An 18,419-nucleotide genomic window follows, 5' to 3' on the forward strand; every position below is an offset into this window, starting at 1 on the left:
AGGCTTCTGTGTCTAATATTCTTACTCCATAAGTTACGTTTATAATTTAATGTCATTAATAATGCCTGCTATTCTGGTAAATGAATATTCGTGGAGGCAAACACCTGAAGAAATCCTTATTTCCGTCGCGCTGGCTGGGAAACCAAACAAAGTCGACATATTTGCTGTCGGAAATTATTTAAAAGTACGTATGAATAATTCTATAGTATTCAAAAATTTATTAATGCAAATAGTACATGGAGAAGGTCTTGTCAGGGTCATATCTAAATTTAGATTCTTCAATTCCAGAAGTTTTTTTCCTTAATGAATCCTTCGGAATTTCTCGACGTCGTGAAATTCTAGGATTTCCTCTGAATTTATTTGCCAATGCGACAGATTTATATGTTGCCGGCAATTCTAATTTTCTCGGAATAATTACCTCATCAATTCTGGCTATTATCTCATCAATTATCTCTTCCATTCGTGAAAAATTATTTAACATGTGAAATAGACCTAGATTTTCAATATCTCAAAAAAATGCATCACGAATTCCGTAATTTATTTCGTAATGATAACCGAACACTTCTGTACAGGTAAGTTACCCCCCTTTCATCTTAGAACTCTTTCTCTCCGAGAAAATCCTCGAGGACAGAAGCTCCTGTACTCTCAGTGAAGAACTAGCTATATTTACCTTGAAAAAATTGCAAGCGGGCCAAGAATGGCGAACGCTAACACAGGAAAATTTGACGAAAAATGAAAAGAAGGACATTCGGGTCCAGGCACTGGAACAGTCTCGACTGTCGGCGGAGAAACGGGCCGAGGAGCGTGCAGGTAAAGAATGTCCTTATAGCTACCGTTCGACGACAGAGTCGCCCTTTGTAAAGTTCTATAAATTACTGAAAAGTTTTGAATCGTAGAGAAGCGTCAACTGCTGCAGAGGGAGGCAGTAAGGGAGCAAATAGAATGTGACACGAAAGTCCACAATCTGATAGAGAAATTGCGAGACGGTCATCGCCGGGAAGCGATGACAGAATTTGAAGACTGGAAGCAGACGACGGAGGTGCCCATGTTCGATGGAGAGACAGGGCTGCTCCAGAAAAACAGAAAACAATACAAGTATTCAGAGTCTAGATTTTGAGTCTCACAAGATGATCTTGTTGGGGCTGGGGAATTTCTTTGGCAGCAACTATTTAGGGAGAATGTTTTATTTTAGGGCTCCTGTGAAATGGTTCAAACAGTCTTCGGATCCTGTCACCATATCAAAATGTTCATCACTTGATGTCCCCGAGAGCAAGAGTAAGACCGATTTTCTTGCATCATGAAATCAGTTTCCTCATGAGGTAATTAATGCACAGGTGTGAAGCAAACAGATGCCCCGCACGTCTATATCCAAGAAACCCGGGAAGAAGATTTGAAACGAGGAAAAAAAATTATTGATGACATTCTGAGAGGAAAATATCGTGGATGTAGGGAAATATTCGACGATACCAGCACCCCGGGACCCCGCCAATGTGGCATGATAAATGTGACCTTTTCGAAGAGGATGTTTCCAACTCCAGCGAGGGAAAGCAACCAACTGGAAGAGCAGGAGGTATTTTACTTCCATGAAATTGAATTATTTGAAAAAATCATTCATTAGCAAAGAACTATTATGCTGTAACGAAAGCAATTTTCCCATTTGCTTTTCGTTTTGCAATAATTACATTAACTCGAGCAAAGGCAATTTTTTTGCTGCGTTATCGCAGTGGCTAGTAAAGCAAGCCGAGGCCAGGCGGAAATGCGGGTTCGCAACGGAGGATCTCTCGCCGGAGGAGCAAGATCCGCAGTGGCTCAAAGACAAGGGAGAGTAAGTAATTGAGAAAAAATTAAGATGAAACTGATTTGCATCAGCTATTCCTTTGAGAAGCTCTCCCGCGTCAGAAGTTTTAATTGAACCTGGAAACTTATGTGGCCTAAAGCATTATGTTCATGTAATCTGTCATGTATGGGACATATGAGGCTGATTTCGTTTCAACTGATGCTTTTCACGAGACATTTTCTTCGTTAATGTTTTCAGTGATTTTTTCAAAGTCGGCAACTACCTCGCAGCAATAAGTGCCTATTCGCACGGCATAACATTAAGTGGAAACATGGCATCACTTTACGCTAATCGGGGAGCAGCGCAATACGCGTTGGGAAATTATAATCGATGCGCTGAGGACACCTCCAAGGTACAAACTAAAATATTTCAAATCATTTTTGTTTTAGTATTGTTTAGTATTTAATATACCTTTTGAGTCCTATCTTCCCGCTTCTTCAACCAATTCATGAAAAGGAAAATGTTCATGTTTTGGTTTTAAAAAAATAATTCAACAGGCCCTGGAGTTGATGATCCCAAAGTGCGAGGGCAACCGTGAATCTCGCGCACGTTGTCACGCTCGACTTGGCGCGTCTTTGTGTAAATTGTCGGCTCCACAGCACGGAATCCCAGAATTTGAGGAGGCCCTCAAATTGGCCCCTGAAAATAATACCATACGAAGGGACTTGGAGGAAGCTAAGCATTATTTTCATCATCATTCCGACGAATAATTTTTCCCACGGCCATTTAATGACGAAGATAACATCACTTCCGTAATAAACATTACTTACATTATTTTACAAATTTTCCACTGACTAACAGGCTTAAGAGGAGAATCATCAATGATAGGAACGGCTTGAATAATGATAGAATAAATACAAAATTCACAATAATAAGGAAAAATGACGAGTAATATTATACTCTGGCAACTTTTTTCATTTTTTTTTATTAAGTGAATATCACAGACAGATGCATCAAAGATGATTATATAATTCGAATGATAATTTCCTCAAACTTCATTCGACAACAAGTTTTCGTTTTTATCACGATCGATGCATCCACACTTTGTGTGCTCAACTACGTGAAGAGTCTCGTGATGTCGATCTCTCTGCTGGTCGATGCGATGTTTCACCAAAAATACGAGACTGACTTTTCGCGTCTCAATTGGACCGCACACTTCATTCTCACGGAGGCAGCAGCCAGCTCCATCACATCTCGCCAGGATCGTTTCTCTCGGATAAAAAATTTCGTCTGGACTTGGTCCAACTGATAACAATTCTTCGACCGCCACTGCTCGCAGCTGAGGTAATGAACAGTTGAACTGGTACACCAAGTGGACGTGATTCAGGTATTTACTGTCTCTAGATTTAAAAATAAACATATATTGTTGGGGAATCATTGAAGGGGATTATCTTGCATCATCATTTCTAAATCACCTCTTGGCGACTTTGTGACGATTGATCTTAATGGAATTCAATAAGGCAGTAGATTCACATAAAATTATTTCCAACCAGGAAATTTCATGATGAATGACGTGACAAGCATTTTTGAAAAAGCGTCAATCTTCATTGGTATTTACTAATTTCGCTCACTGAGAAGCTAAAAATTTCGTGTCTGACGAAGGCAATGGTTCCTCCCAAATTGAAAGGCAGGCTAAAATTCTGATAAAAAACCATATTCACCTGTGATGATACATTCCGTAGCCACTCGCTGCCAAGAGCACCAAAATTCCGAAGCAATATTTATTAACCATGGTTCGAACACTTGAAGACACAAATTCCGATTTAAAAAAACCCACGACTCCTCTCCTGGACCCAATGGACTCAGCGACTCTGGCAACCACTGAAGGATGAAATATTGAAGAGAAGAGCTGTTCTCCGTTCAGTATTCGTTTGAAGACTGAGTTGGCCGCTGCCTGGAGGAATCTGTTGCACGTGTTACCTTTTCCTCAGCTTCTTTTTTACCACGAATACTGACCGCACACGTCTCAACTCAATAGCTGACAACCTTTCCCAGCACGATACTTGCCTATCCTTTATATACTTCCCATTGAATATTGCACAAAGACGCAACTTCATTTTTACTTTGCTATTCACTTTGCCCACCGACAGACAAGAATCCTCTTGCCTACCTGCTCATGCTTCATTCTCTCTCTCTCTCTCTTTCTCTGTCGCTCCAGACACCCTCTCAGATTTCTCTCAATATTTCATATCTCCCTTCCATCCATTTCGCGTTAACTCCGTCTCTCTTCATTCGCCTCCGCTGCTGGAAACTGTCCTCTCACATTTTTATGACGTACTTCTTGGACGAAATGGAGAACACTCGGAGTGCTTCTCGGAAACGGTGGAGAGGAATTACTATTATTACTTTCATTATTTTACGAGCTTTTACCGTTGTCGAGGAAATCTTCGTTGAGAGGTACAAAAGTTGTAGAATTGTTTTTATTTATTTATTTATTTATTTCCTAGTTGAGTGAGGATAGTACTTGAGATTAGTGTGAGCAATTCCGATTTTTATTTTCTCTCACACTAACTGCCGATTGATTAACCATGATATAAACATGTAATTACTCTGCCGTTTAACGAGTAAATTTTATACCCCAAGTAATGCCAATTTCTCTCCTCATTCGTTACATTTTAAAATACATGAATCATATTGAGACAATGTCGCCACATAGTCTAGACCATCTCTCTGCCAGCATGTCCTTCATCAATCACGTCATTTATGATAACTTTATCGATATCTTTAGCTCTGTATATCGTTGCGCATTCGCACAATTAAAATTCTTGTATTGCCTATAATCGATAGGGACATGGTCAAGTCAATACAAAGTGGACAAAAGATTGCAACAATGCCGGTTACTCTGAGGCCCCTCTGACTTCTAGGAATTAGAAAAATTGGCAGCTGTAGCTCCTTCATCCTGGAGAGATTGTCATGACGTCAGACGAAACGGGATCTCCCGAACGATCGCACAGTGTTTCCCGCTCGACGTATTGCACGATGTTGCGTTAGGACGGGGTTTGTATGAATGAGTCAGTGGTAATGACAGCGGGCGTGTCTAGAGGCACTTCTAATCTACTTTATTTAGGGAATCCCTCCAATTTATGGTTTATTCTACGTTATGGAAAAATAGAAATTCACCTTCCGCAGGAGTAATTTATTGAATTCTTTACTAGGGAAAAATTGAATCCTTAAGTACCGTTAATGAGCCTGTTCTCGTTGAACAATTCCATTCGGTGGAACTGAGGACAAATAAACCTCAACGTGGGCTTTCGGGAATCCCCATGAACTGGGTTATCCAATAATCGAAGACGTCTTTCGAAAGCCAGTCCCACACGTCCTAAAATGATCTCAGCCGATCCCCTTTATGAGGATAATCCATGTATATGAAGGTTACATAAGGCCGTTTATAAAAATTATCTATATCTTTCTCTCTCAGAAATTCGAGGTCTAAAACCGCAGTGCACGTCATGAATGACCATAACAGAGTCTCACAATTGGTCATACCTATGAGGACTTCAAAATTTACGTCAAGAAACCGGAAACAGCAAAAATTGCCGAAACCATTCCAATAATTTCCTATTTTTTCATGTATTACAATATAAATAGAAAAGATTAAAGATAATATTAATATCATTATGTTAATATTAATTTTAAAAGTGAATTTCACCGCGAGACGTCATTGCATACAAATCGCTGAATAAAATTCTGCAATTTTCATTTATGAAAACTAGATTCGCGTCATTCACTCTATATATAGTTTTCTTATGTCGTAAATACTACAACCCTGGGATTACGACAGAATAGTCAATACTAACATAACTGCATAGCCGATCTGTCACTGGACCGATCAAGTAATGTTTGAATTATATCCTGTAGAGATATTATAAGACAAGACAGTATTCAATAATTATTTCCATTTATAGGATTCCTGGCGCCACTGACTTCGTGGTTATCACGTTGTTACTCAATCAAGATGTTCCTATACTCTGTTAGATGACATAAAAAAATGTTGTATGAAAATTAGACTCTCATTTTGTTTTTTATTTTCAATTTTCCGTGCGAGCTTCCTCAGAATTTTTCCGCCTTCTGTTGTCCTGTCCTTACAAAGTCAAGGGAAAAAAATGAAACATTCCGAACCATGAGAACAAATGAGTATGAAAATAAATTCTACAAAATAATGATTAATTAATTATTGAACGTCTACTGAAAAAATATTTATAGTTTTGGTGTTGTCGCGGCCGTAGTTATCAATATGAAAAGTCGAGGATAATATTACATGCACATTGATATCATGAAAATGAAAAGGCGAGGAAATATAGCAACTTCTATGCACTGGACGGAAAATGCCTCTATAATTTCGCATTTGACTCATAACAATATTTGCGAAACTCTGAGAAATACCGAGTCATTCCCGAGAACGCGATCTACTCCTAACGAATGCAAACACACCGTGTCGATGAATTTGATTATTAACGATTTTCCTCCTTCCCCCATGCACTTCCGAACTGCGAAATCTCAATAGAGTCATGAGCACTATTTCTCACGTAGAATTATCCAATTGACGCAGTTTTGAGGTGTCAACTTCAGTCGTGAGTCACATCAGTCGTTGAGGATATTAAGCAATCGTTATGATTGAGATTGATTGAGTCCTAGACGCGCTTACGTATTTCTGCTGTTGCGAAACCAGCTTTAAATTAGCTGCAGGTCGAAATTTTCTCAATTATAGGAAGGATATTTTCCTCGTTGAATCCATACTGAGCAATTAGTAACATGAGCTATAATAAAAAAATATCGAAATAGATTTTTCGAGTATTTAATTCAATGGACGTTGGTTCAGGTAATTTTTTCTAATGAATTCATTTTTTCTTTCGAATTAAAAATTTTAATTCACAATTTTTTCATCTGCTTGAAGGAAATTACACCAACGCTATAGGTATTTCATATCGAGCTCATTTATTAATGAATCATCATCGCGTAGATAAGAAGTTTTCAGTTTTAATTCATTCATTCATTGATTTATAGTATTTTATTTTATTTTCTTTCTATTTTCTTCTTCATGATTTTTTTAATTTGAATCTACCAATTGCTTTTATTTTGTATAATAAATCCGTTTTTACTATTAACTAATGTTTGATGAATTTCTCCAAATCCAGAGAAGATAACAACATGTTCATTAGAACTTTTTTGTGTAGAAAATTGAGTACTAGAATAAATATGATTATAAAAAATCTGAACGAGGATTTAAATGCATTTTGCCAATAAATATGTTATGGTGTAATTCCCGTGCGCAAGAAAATTGTCGATCAATTGTCAAAGGTATATTGACTACCCAAAAGCAATTTCCCACTTGTTAGAGGACATTTCATTTCAACAAAGGACATACTCATCCACCCCCCATTAAGTTTGATATGGTAATACCCATTATTGTTTCATTTCGAAATGTAATATGGACATGCGAAGCACGAAAAATTTACGTAGACACAGATTGACGTTATTACGTCCCATAGAACTAACTAATTCCGTTTATATTTTTATATCTATTATACCTCTTGCAAATGGGCTAATTCGAATGAAACTGAATGAATAATTTAAATAATGGTGTTTTTCACTCAAAGCGGCAAATGAGCTATTATTGAATGAGGGAAACAAGCTGTGCTTCACGTGCCTGAAACAGTATTATCAGATGGCTGTTTTATATCAAAAATTCTTTTTAATTTTTTTTTTTCGAAAAATGGAATACATCAATACGTCTGGAAACGCTGGCCTGAAAATATCCTGAGCCTTGAAATTCATAAAAACATTCTCTCCTTCCAAATAAGTCAGTGCACTGGCTTCGAAAAAGACCACTGACTCAACCAATCCGTCTCAACGACGCGCCTCCGGCCACCGGGAAGAAATCCTTAGCACTCCGGATATTCCCGAGAATCATCGAAACCGCAATGACGATTGATTTTACATCTCCACGGACACCAATTCCTCATGAAGCGAGAAAACAATAAATAACCTAGCTAAGGGGGAAAATGCTGAAACCTATGGGTTTCTTACACATCCAGATGACAAAGCGTCAGCGCAGCCGATGTACATCTGTACCGGTTCGAACCCAGAACACTGAAGGCGCGGGGGAAGTGAATATCAAGTTGTATAAATACTCGTCTGCCTTCAGGAAATTCTCAGTCTCGATCTGAATCTACTGAATAGCGGATAGAATTCGCATAGAAATCACAGTACACGAGAGCTCCAGTATTTCAATCACTGCGACAATCAATAAAAATGCCGAAGAGATTTTCGCAAAATATCTTGGCCCTCGCAGTATTGTCAATCGTTCTGCTGGAGGTGCTGGTGGGAGTAATGGCGGCGCCAAAAGGAAGGAAGAACAATAGACTCTATCCTGACGAGGTCATGCGGCTGGAGGCGATGAAGAGGTGTCGATCGTTCGCCTGCAAGGGACCCCAGAACAGGACCTATCACATTCTCGATCTTCTGCATGAACAGAAACACATACCACCGGCTTCTTTTCCTATGGTTGAACCTGCTTATCTGGTGGTGCAGCGGTGCGATGGACACGCCGGCTGCTGCCAAACACCCGAACTCACCTGCGTACCCAAAGTACGCAAGCTGGAGGAGATTGTCATTTACAAGAAGGAAGTTCAAGGACCTGGACAACTGGTCAAGATCACCGTCGAACAGCATAGGGCATGCGAATGTCGTGAAGTTAACAAGGTGTCTCGTGATGAAATTGAACGCATGAAACCAAATATTTCGAGTTACGATGAGTCGAATAGTTAAGTGATGATGGTTGGGGAAGGAGTGTTGTTTATTATTGACGGGGAATTCGCAGAGGAGGTCCACGCGTCCGGTTGTGGATTTCGATGTCCTGCAGTGCGATTCAACGGCTTGAGGAGATAGAACATGGGTGCTTTAGATTTTTTGTAGCCCTCAATTCGCTCTAGAAAAAAAGTTTGATTAAAATCCTCTTGAATCGTTTCACTGCTTAAATGGGTTTGAGGAAAAAACAGTTTTTCCTGTAAACGCCGTGATTTATAATGTATTTCGGGAATAGTCGGAATTTAATTCGATGGATTCATTATCGGCTGTGAGTTTTTAGTAATTAGTTTAGTTTAAAAAATTATACTTCCACTTAAACATTCGGACTTGTCAGGTATTAAATAAAAATAAATTGTGAAGAATGTGTGGCAGCTAGTGTGAATGTGCGCGCTGAGGAATGAGAATGGCTTTCAGGTGTCTAAGAATTTTCAGTGTTAACAGAATTAAACAGGAGAAATCAGAGATAGAATAATATTTTTGGCACATTGCCATGGAGAATTTGTCGGCGCCTGGCGCTTTATCGTTGAGTTAAAAATGAGTTTACGATTATGTCTTTATAATTCTCTACATTTTTTTATTCTCCCAATTGCGGAACAGGAGAATTTCTCATTTTAAGTTACTATCTCTATGATGATCAAGGTAATCAATGGGAATAAGGCAATATCATTTATTCCTTTATTTTTCTACTTGTTTGTGTGTTTATAGTCAGCAAAATTATTTCGCAGGCTCCATGCGGATTCGGTATCCGCGGGCTTCAAAGCGAAAAATGTATGTTCATGAAAATTTATATTGTCATTATTTATCTTATTTATTACATCGTTGTTTGTATTTATAGCTATCTATTTATGAACAATATGAATTATTGTTAAGGAAGATCATGGTTTTTTAATTACTTATTGTTTTATTTTTTCCCTCGTCTCAAATCTATTACTTTTTCATGTTCAATCAAAATGCTATTTTTCTTGCGAATTTTGTGAATTGTTTCGTAATTTCTCTCCTATCAAAAAGGAAGAAAGTGCAGCTAATTTGGGCTTTTCAATGGAAAGGCACAGAACTAACACCTTTATCACCTCAATAATCATTTTACAAGTATTATTTATGGAAATCGAGGAAGAGGAATGTTTAACGAATCACACATAGACATTCCTTTTTATATACACGTGCTTTATTTATTTCTTCACTCCAATTATCCCCATTCTAAGCCTATGATGAATTTGTCACACTCAACACCACTTTTCTCTTCTCACTACTGATAATAAATGCGCAGTATCGTATTACCTGAGATAAAAACCTTTTAAACATAAACAAAAAAAAGATAATTGAAATGAATAGCCATGAAATGGAATGGAAGGTCATTGAAAGCCCGTCGTCAAATATGAAAACCTTAAATCTACATGTAAAAAAATTATGAAATGAGGTGGGCAGGGTAAAATGGATCATTCCAAATTATCAGTCATTCGCCTACTCGATTTACCCTCATTTCATAGTATTTACGTGTAGCAACATTTCTCTTTACTTTTTGTTTATTCTTGCTTCGACAACCATGGATATTTTTGGATCCCTTATCGTAAAAATAAATCCAGTAATGTAATTTATTAATGGAACCAGCTAGTCCCGCGAATTTACTCCAGGAAACAGTTAATTTTTTCAAATTAATTTCATCAGAATTAAAAATTTTTACATTTATTGGCTGTTCATCATCATTTTCACTTCCTTTTCCTGTTTCTTAATCCCCACAATTACGATAACTAAAGTCGTTTTACACAAGAAAAAATATAAGGAAAACTGAAATATCAATAAGAAAATATTTAGAATCATAAAAAAAACAAAACCCCTCAAATTTTCATCAGTCAACCACCTGGATGTTATCCTCAATTCTCAGTGCCAAATAACTAAAAAATAATTAATATCTGGGGAATGGGTACTTAGGTCTAGATCTCCTGCCCTTGCCGCCTCTGCCCCGCGTACCATCAACACCTCCGCCTCTCGTAGGAGCTCCCCTCATGGAAGAATGCCCACTAGGACCTTGATTGCCCCAAGTGATTGGTGTCCTGACGCCCCTGGGATTGCCCCTGTACTGTTGAGCAGCAGCTCTGGCAGACCTCCTAGTAACAGCACCTCTGGTTTCGTCCCCAGAGATGATATTAGCAGCATTGACTCCTGCGCTGACCGTATTTCTCTGTCTGATATTGCTGGATGGTGAGGCCTCAGCCTCTCGTCCCTCCTCCTCCTCGGCGTCGCCTTCGTCACCCCCAGTTTCAACGGAATCATCATCAACAGATCCTCCGGTGCCACACCCAGAAGGATCATTAGTTTGCTGATCACTCTCCGAACTTACTCCATCAGAACTGACACCAGCTGCAGTAGTGCTGGATCCTGAGACCGCTTCCATTAATTCACTCTCCTGTTCATCAGTGACACGAATACTGGGAACAGACGTACCCTCACCGGGCTGATCAGATTCAGCGATTGCTGAAGAGCCAGGTACAGGCGGCTCCTGTTCCTCCATCTGTCCCCCCGAGGTCGAAGGAGGAATATCAGCAACTGGAGACACTTGAAGAGGAGTCGTTGGAACACTTCGGCCAGTACCACCATCCTCCAACTGCGTCAAATCCATCCTGGTATCGTCCATTCCCTCCTGAACGACCTGAGCAACCCCAGAGCCAGACGCATCAAACATTGTTCTGACAGTAGTACCACCAGCGGGCGTAACCAATGACGGAGTAGACGAGGCTGCAGAGTCTCCAAAAGTGAATCGTCCCTGAGGGACCTGGGGGGAGCTCACAGCTTCACCAAACCCATCCCCCCTCCGTGGAACGAAGAGTGTTGGAGTGCTGGGGACGATGCTGTCATCTCCTCCGTCCTCATAGCCCTGCTGGGAGAGAAGGAAGTGCTGCTGTTGTCGTGGCATCGGGGCTATTCCCCTGGAAGACCTGGATGCGAATGTCGGTGGCTCCCCAGTGGGGCCAGCACTGCTGATGGCTTCTGACTGTTGCTGCTGTTGTTGCTGCTGCTGAGGTTGACTTGTGGGAATGGCTTGCTGTGCTTGTCTCGGTACTTGAACATTTCTGGAATCATCCTCCATAATCTCTACCTCGTTGTTGTCACCCTCGACCTCTTCCTCGACACCGTAGGGTAGCTCCTCCTCTTCCTCCTCCTCCTCCTCGTCCTCCTCCATCTCACCATAAGGATCGTTATCGAACTCCTCCTCAGGTGCCTGATTGTGTCCACCACCTTCATCACAGTCGACGACGACACACTCATCCTCAACTTCTTCATCTTGATCTCGTTGGCTGGACGTGGGTACCTGATACTCCACTTCAGAACCACTGGTCGCAGTGCTTGGCATTTCTTGTGTGCGAATTCTCTTGGCCTTGGGACTTGGCTGATCAGTCCTGAGATCCGTGCCTTCAACCACCCCAGACCCCGAAGCCGGTGACTCTAAGGTTCTAGGTCTTTTGTGTGAGCCCGAGCTCTGAGATGTGCTAACAGACTGGGTAGAACTGCTGGGAATTGTTTGCTGCTGATCTCCGGGGGTCGGCTGAATCTGTTGAAGATTTTGCTGTTCAATCCTGGGGCTGACTAGGGCCACTGTCTGCGGTGGTTGCTGATGATCTTGACCCTGCACAGTCTGCTGGCTCTGCACCTGCTGCTGTTGGCTCTGTTGATTTTGACAACTTTGTTGCTGTTGCGCCTGCTGCTGCTGCTGTGGCTGCGGTTGGACCTGCTGTCCATTATCAGAATTCTCAGACTCCTCACGCTGGGTGGACTCAGCAGATTCACTCAACTGCGGCTGCACAGCCAGCTGTCTCAAGTTGGACTGTCCAGCCTGAGACACTGAAGTGCTCGTGCTCGGTTGATAATCAGTGTGACTGCTGGTGGGTGAACTGGTCTCAGTGGTGTGCACCACCTGTTGTTGCTGCTGCTGCTGCTGCTGCTGTTGCTGCTGAGGAGCCACCAGCACAGGATTGTTAGCAGTGGTGGGTAAAACAGCAGCTGTTCTAGTCTGAACGTTCAATGGCCTGATACTGGCGAGAGGTGTCTCAGCCCTGGCTGAGGCCATTGGTTTGATATTGGCAGTTGGAGGCTCACTAGTTGCTGATACTCCACTCACCCCAGCGGACAGCTGTCTCTGCAGTTGTCCCACCCTCTGCAGAAGTGTCTCCTTCTCGGAATTAACCTCAGCTTTTTCATGTTCAAGTCGAGAGATCCTCCCCTCCAGCTGTGACTTTATGGCAACAAGCCTGGCATTCTGTTCGCTCTGATCGTTCTCACTCGATATAGATTCCATTCGGTCTTTCAAATCCGTGAGCTCCCGCTCACATTTGGATTTGACTTCAGTCAACTGCATTATTCTCGTCTTAGCTGTTTTCAGCAGCCTCGTTGTTCTCTCTTCCTTCTCAGAGCTCGCTCTATTTAAATTCTCAATCTCTCTTTTGAGTCCATCAGCCTCCTCACGAAGTCGAGTAATCGTCGCTGTCATCTCTTCTACTTGCCCCTCAAGCTCGGCGATCCTTTCACGAATTTCCTTGCGTCCCTCCTCACGCAGCAGTTCCTCCTTCTCTTGAGTTGCTTGGGCGTCCTCAGGATTCGTTGGTACTGGCACCTCTTCAGGTTTGCGATTCGCAAGTTTTTCGTACTCCATCTTATACTTCTTCGCGATCTTCCTTATTTGGAGCTCCTTGTTCTTTATGTCATTGAGAACCGCCTCCTTGTCGTCTAGCTCTTTCCTCAGGGATGCCAGCTCATCGGACTTGGCCGTTGAATCTAAGAGGGCATCACTGACGTCCTGTTCAAGCTTACGTGCCTCCTCACTGGCTTTCGTTACCTCGTCTTCATAAGTCTGGATCTGTTTATTCAGCTGGAGAATCTGCTCGTCCAATTTGGCCTTCTCCTCCTTTAAGGTATTGAACTCTTCCATCTTCTTGGCGTGGATTTCACGTTCTGAAGTCAACAATTTGCTCAGATTCTCACGCTCTGTCTGGAGACGCCTCCAGTCCTCAGGGCTGGCTTTATTAGCTCGTTCTACCAGCGCATTGGCACGCTGCCTCCATCTCATAGCTTCATTCCGCAACCCAACGTTTTCGTCACTCAACAGCTCAGTCTTGGCTGTGAAATCTCTCACCTGGTCCCTCAATGGCACCACCTCCTGGGACAGTGTTGAGATCTTCGAGGTCAGCTCTGTCACTTGTGCCGCTAATGTGTCACGTTCCCCACGAAGAATTCTGTTAGAATCAGCCATGGCATTAAGCGTCTCGACCTTCCTGAGAAGTTCAGCGTGCCTTGAAGTAGTGGCGACATCGATATCGGATTTTTCTCTCTGGGAATTGGCTGCATCCTCAGCCACCTTGAGCCTCTTCTCTAAGTTATCCGTCTGTGACTGGAGTCTCATCTTTTCAGCACGAACGACATCGAGCTTCATAACAGCAAGATCCTTCTCCCTCCTGATGTATTTGATGATCTTCAGGAGTTGATCTGTAGATTTAGAATCCTCTTCAATCCCCGAGAAGCTCCTGTTTTCGAGACTTACATCCATAGCCTCCTGATCGCTCCCGAGGGATGTCCTCCTGCTTTGCATGATAGCTGTTTTATCACCCAGCGTCTGAATCTGACTATGAAGAAGTCCATTTTGTTTATCAAGATCTTCGATCCTCTTTTCCATCTCCTGGATATTGATCCTTAATTGCTGCTCGCGCTCTTGACCGAAGGACTTCTCAGTTGCCAAAGCAGCAACAGCAGCATCCTTAGCCTGCGTCAAATCACTGACAGTTTTGGTAATGTTCTCCGTATCGCTTCGCAATTTAGCAAGAACTTGAAGATCATTGGAATGGAGCATCATCTCCCTGGCGTACTTCTCCTCAGCCTCATGCGCTGCCTGTGTTGCAGCTTGCAGATCACTCTTCATCATTTCGAGTTCGCGCTTCACCTCATCCAGCTCCTCAGCCTTAGCCTCGGCAAAGGACAATCTCTCCTTCAATTCCGAATCAGTGATCTGCTGGCCACTTTGCGCCTGCAACAGTTCAGTCTCCAGCTGCTTGACGTCCCTCTTAAGACTACAACTCTCCTTTCTAGAGGCTTCCAGTGCTACCCCCATTTCTGTCAGTTGATTCTGGTATCGCTCAGTAATTTCCTTCAACTGCGTCTCAGAGCTATCAGCAATGTTACTGTATTGCTTGCTTTGTTGTCGCGCCGTTTTCAGCTGCTCCACAAGTGATCGAATTTCAGCATTAGTCGCAGCAAGCTGCAGCTCCAAATCTTGAGTACGTTGAGCAAGATTTTCATCTGCAGTCATTGGTTTAATTCGTGACTGGTTCATTACCTCCCTGAGTTTGACCTCCAGCTCATCAGCCCTGCCTTCCGCGGATCGCTGAGCTGCTTTGGCCTCCTCAAGCTCTCCCTTCAGTCTCTCTCCAAGACTCTGCTCCTCCACCAGTCTCTCCTGTGCTGTCGACAGCTGTCGTTCAAGATGCGATGACAGCTCCCTAAATCTGTCCTGCTCCTCCTGCAGACGCCGTCTCAAGGCAGCGCACTCTCTATTAGCATCATCTAGCCTTACCTCTGTCCTCAGTTGTCCTTCAGCCCGTGTCCTATCCAAACTCGCCTTTATGGCTTCAACATCAGCCTTGAGAAGTACCTGGGTCTGCCTCTCCCTGTGCAGCATCTCTCGTTCCTTCAGCAAACGTGCCTCGTTGTCCTTCAGGTGCTGTCTCTCCTGTCGGAGATTTTCCAGCTGCACTTCAGCACGAGATAGCTTTGATTGCGCAGACATGGTCTCGTCCTTCAGTAGCATGATGCTCTGCTCGTACTTGCCAATGGTCGTGCTGTAATTGGCACATCTCTCTTCCAGTGTTTTTATCTGAGACTTGTACGTCGCCACATTTGATTGTAGAAGATTGAAGCGTTCCTGAGAAGAGTCCAGTTGAGCCTTGAGACGACAACACCTAGTGGAATTGGTGTCTGCCTCCTTCCTCAGACGTTCAACTTCATCTCCCAGCATCTTCTCGTGAGCTGCTCTCTCTTTTTTATACGTTGAGTATTCATCGCTGACGGCCTTCAATTTAACCTCAGCATCAGAGAGCTTTCCCTCGAGTTCCACGGTCCTGTCTTTGGTCTCCTGTAGGGATTTCTCCGATTGTGCTGGACTCGACTTGAGAGGATCCTCAGAGGAACCTTCGGAATCTTGTTGAGAAATCGATGGTTCCCCTTGATCTTTAGAGGCTTGCCCAGCACTCTGACTGGACGCCTGCTGATACATCTTCTTGTACATGTCCCGCTGTCTCATTAACCCCTCCAGCATTTTGCCCTGTCTCTCCTGGGCTGCCTGCATCTCGTCCAATTGCTCCACGTATCTCGCCAGCTTCTCCTTCAACTCTCCAGACTGAAGCTCGTCATTGGAACGCTCCATTTCTTCCTGCTTCGTTGACAACGTTCGAACGATTGACAATAGCTTCTGGTTGTTTTCTTGGAGCTCCTCGATGTCTTTGAATGTGACGAGCCTCTTGCTGATGAGCTGAGCAGACGCTATATCGATCTCCATGGGAGTGGACTCGTCCCCAGTAGCAACTCTTGATCCAGTCCTGCTCTCCTGGACTTCCTTCAGTAGATAACAGACCTGACGAGCGAGATCAGCCAGTTCTGTCTTTAATCGTTGATTCTCACGACTCTGGTGATTGGATATTCTCGTCGCCTCGTCAGCAGTTTCTTGAAGTTGGCCATTCTCCATCAAGAGATCTTCCAGTCGATTTGACAGGGTTTCGACATTAGCAACTGCTGCCTCATAGTCGATCCTCTGGCGTTGAAGCACTGGGGCTTTGTCTTCAATCTCCTTGAGAATAACCTCCATTTGGGCTTTCAGCTTATCGTTTTCTTCTTTTTCGACCGTCAGCTCGTTAACAGTGTCCACTAGTTTTGTGTAAATCTGCGTCAAGCTCAGTCCCTTCTTCAGAATCCTGCTGGTGATGGCTGCTGTTGGGGCCAGCTGCTCCACTGCCTGATCCAGTCTCTCTTGCTTCAAGCTCCCCAGCAACTCGTTGGCCTTTTCCAGCTCTCCTGATAGTTCCTCAATCTTTGTCACCTTTTCCGCCAGAATCTCCTCATGCTCCAGTCGAAATTGGGCAAACTCTGTCTCCAGGGTTCCATACTGATCAGTCGCTTGTTCCACGATCGTCTGAAGTTCCTTCACAGCATTCGTGTACTCCTCAGCTTTGGCATTAGATTCCTCAGCCATTCCCTTGTATAAATCAGCCAGTCTCGTCTGGGCACCAATTTCCTCTCTGTAAGATGAGTGCATCGACAGCTCGTGGGTCCTCTGCTCTTCCAATTTCTGGGTCAATTCGTCGCATCTCTTCTGGAAATTGGCGTTCACTTCTCGCAGCTGAGCCACAGTGTCGTTTGAAATTCTCAATTCCTCTTCCAGTTGGGTCAAACGAGTGTCTGTCAGAAGACTTCTGGCTGACGCCTCTGATCTTGTTGCCTGGAGTTCTGATGTCTTCTTCGCAAGTTCAATCTCCAATGAGCTCATCTGCTGATTGATGAGATTCCTTTCCTGTTCTAGGCGTTTCTCCTTGTAAACCAGGTTTAGCTCTTGGCTCTTTATCTCCTCTGACTCTGCTAGGGCTTGGCATTTGGCTGTCACTGCTGCTTGCAGCTGGGTCGACAAAGAAGTCACCTCTGTGCGGAGACGCTCAACCTCGTGGTCTCGACGCTCTGCCTGCAACTGCAGAGTGTCACGTTCGTCCACTGCTGCGTCGCGCTGGCGGCGAAAATCTGAATTTTCTTTTTGAAGGTGCTTAAGGGACTCTTGGAGCTTCTGTATCTCTGCCTTCTCTTCATTCAACTTAGATTGGAGATCGGTTACGTAGGACTCTGTGAATTCCAACTTTTCTTTGTATTCTTCCAATTCCTGCCGATGTTCTTGGCAGTCTTTCTCCAGTTTCTCAATTCTTCTTTCTGAAAATGAAGGCAGTTTTCGTGGTGTCGGATGAATTATTCTGGTGGATACGTTATTTCTATGCTGTTGATTTCTTCAATTAGTTATTTTTGTTATTTCGATAATTGAAAATGATTCCCAGCATAATCTTAAAAAAAATTCTCATTGTATAATCAAAGGAAAGTTAAACAAAAATGAAAATTTCCAAAGAATATTGGAGAATAATTTTCCATAATAACCTCAAGAAAAACGGAGTGGACGCGCTGAGGTTAGGAACCCGAAGCTCTGAACTACCGGGCCAACTCACCCGTTGGTTTCCCATACATACCGTAATTTCGCTTTCCATGTTGGAAAACTGCTTTAGCAGTGATGTACTCCTCGAAATTTTCGTTGAAATGTGTTCGCAATTTTGTTGCGATGTCGTCCGGGACCTGTGTCAATTCGGCTTCACTCAAAATTTGTCGGAGGACGTCTTGATCGGTCTCCTCGGTCTCCATGATTATATTTCCTACAATTCTAGTGTCTTCTATTTGTAATTTCTGCACTAATGTGCGAATTAATACTCTCCCTTAACAAATTAAACACTGATCATTAGTTTCAACTAAATGAAAGGGAAATGGTGCAACTAATGGTGAAAAATTACCTCCGTGTCAGTTTACAGACGCAACATGAATGGCGGCGTTGCTTTGACCAATGATTAATGCACTGAATAGGGGTGCAGTGGGGGTGACGGCTCTGTGGCTACATGATCTGTTTTATCATAGGAGCAATACTAATACCGCCACCATGCAAAAAAATCAACTTCACCTCCACCAATCACAAATTTATATGGAACGTTAGGATTGG

The 18,419-nt window shown here is 42.8% G+C and overlaps 3 protein-coding genes across 3 annotated transcripts; 1 reads left to right on the plus strand and 2 right to left on the minus strand.

Moving 5' to 3' along the window:
- The first annotated feature begins 49 nt into the window (after positions 1-49).
- LOC135162187 (dynein axonemal assembly factor 4-like) lies at positions 50-5,452 on the plus strand. The gene is made up of 9 exons (XM_064120383.1): positions 50-184; positions 573-810; positions 897-1,095; positions 1,193-1,275; positions 1,335-1,570; positions 1,725-1,825; positions 2,036-2,189; positions 2,335-3,164; positions 4,625-5,452. The coding sequence occupies exons 1-8, from the start codon at positions 50-52 to the stop codon at positions 2,545-2,547; spliced, it is 1,359 nt and encodes a 452-aa protein (XP_063976453.1). The 3' UTR covers positions 2,548-3,164; positions 4,625-5,452.
- LOC135162204 (uncharacterized) lies at positions 2,826-4,212 on the minus strand. The gene is made up of 2 exons (XM_064120413.1): positions 3,499-4,212; positions 2,826-3,177 (listed from the first exon to the last, which is right to left on the minus strand). The coding sequence occupies exons 1-2, from the start codon at positions 3,567-3,569 to the stop codon at positions 2,826-2,828; spliced, it is 423 nt and encodes a 140-aa protein (XP_063976483.1). The 5' UTR covers positions 3,570-4,212.
- A 3,853-nt stretch (positions 5,453-9,305) lies between the features above and the next one.
- LOC135162181 (nucleoprotein TPR-like) lies at positions 9,306-18,417 on the minus strand. The gene is made up of 3 exons (XM_064120370.1): positions 18,217-18,417; positions 17,902-18,141; positions 9,306-17,593 (listed from the first exon to the last, which is right to left on the minus strand). The coding sequence occupies exons 2-3, from the start codon at positions 18,068-18,070 to the stop codon at positions 10,548-10,550; spliced, it is 7,215 nt and encodes a 2,404-aa protein (XP_063976440.1). The 5' UTR covers positions 18,071-18,141; positions 18,217-18,417; the 3' UTR covers positions 9,306-10,547.
- Between the last annotated feature and the right edge of the window lie 2 nt (positions 18,418-18,419).

Source organism: Diachasmimorpha longicaudata, chromosome 5, assembly GCF_034640455.1.
Source record: "Diachasmimorpha longicaudata isolate KC_UGA_2023 chromosome 5, iyDiaLong2, whole genome shotgun sequence".
NCBI lineage: Eukaryota > Metazoa > Arthropoda > Insecta > Hymenoptera > Braconidae > Diachasmimorpha > Diachasmimorpha longicaudata.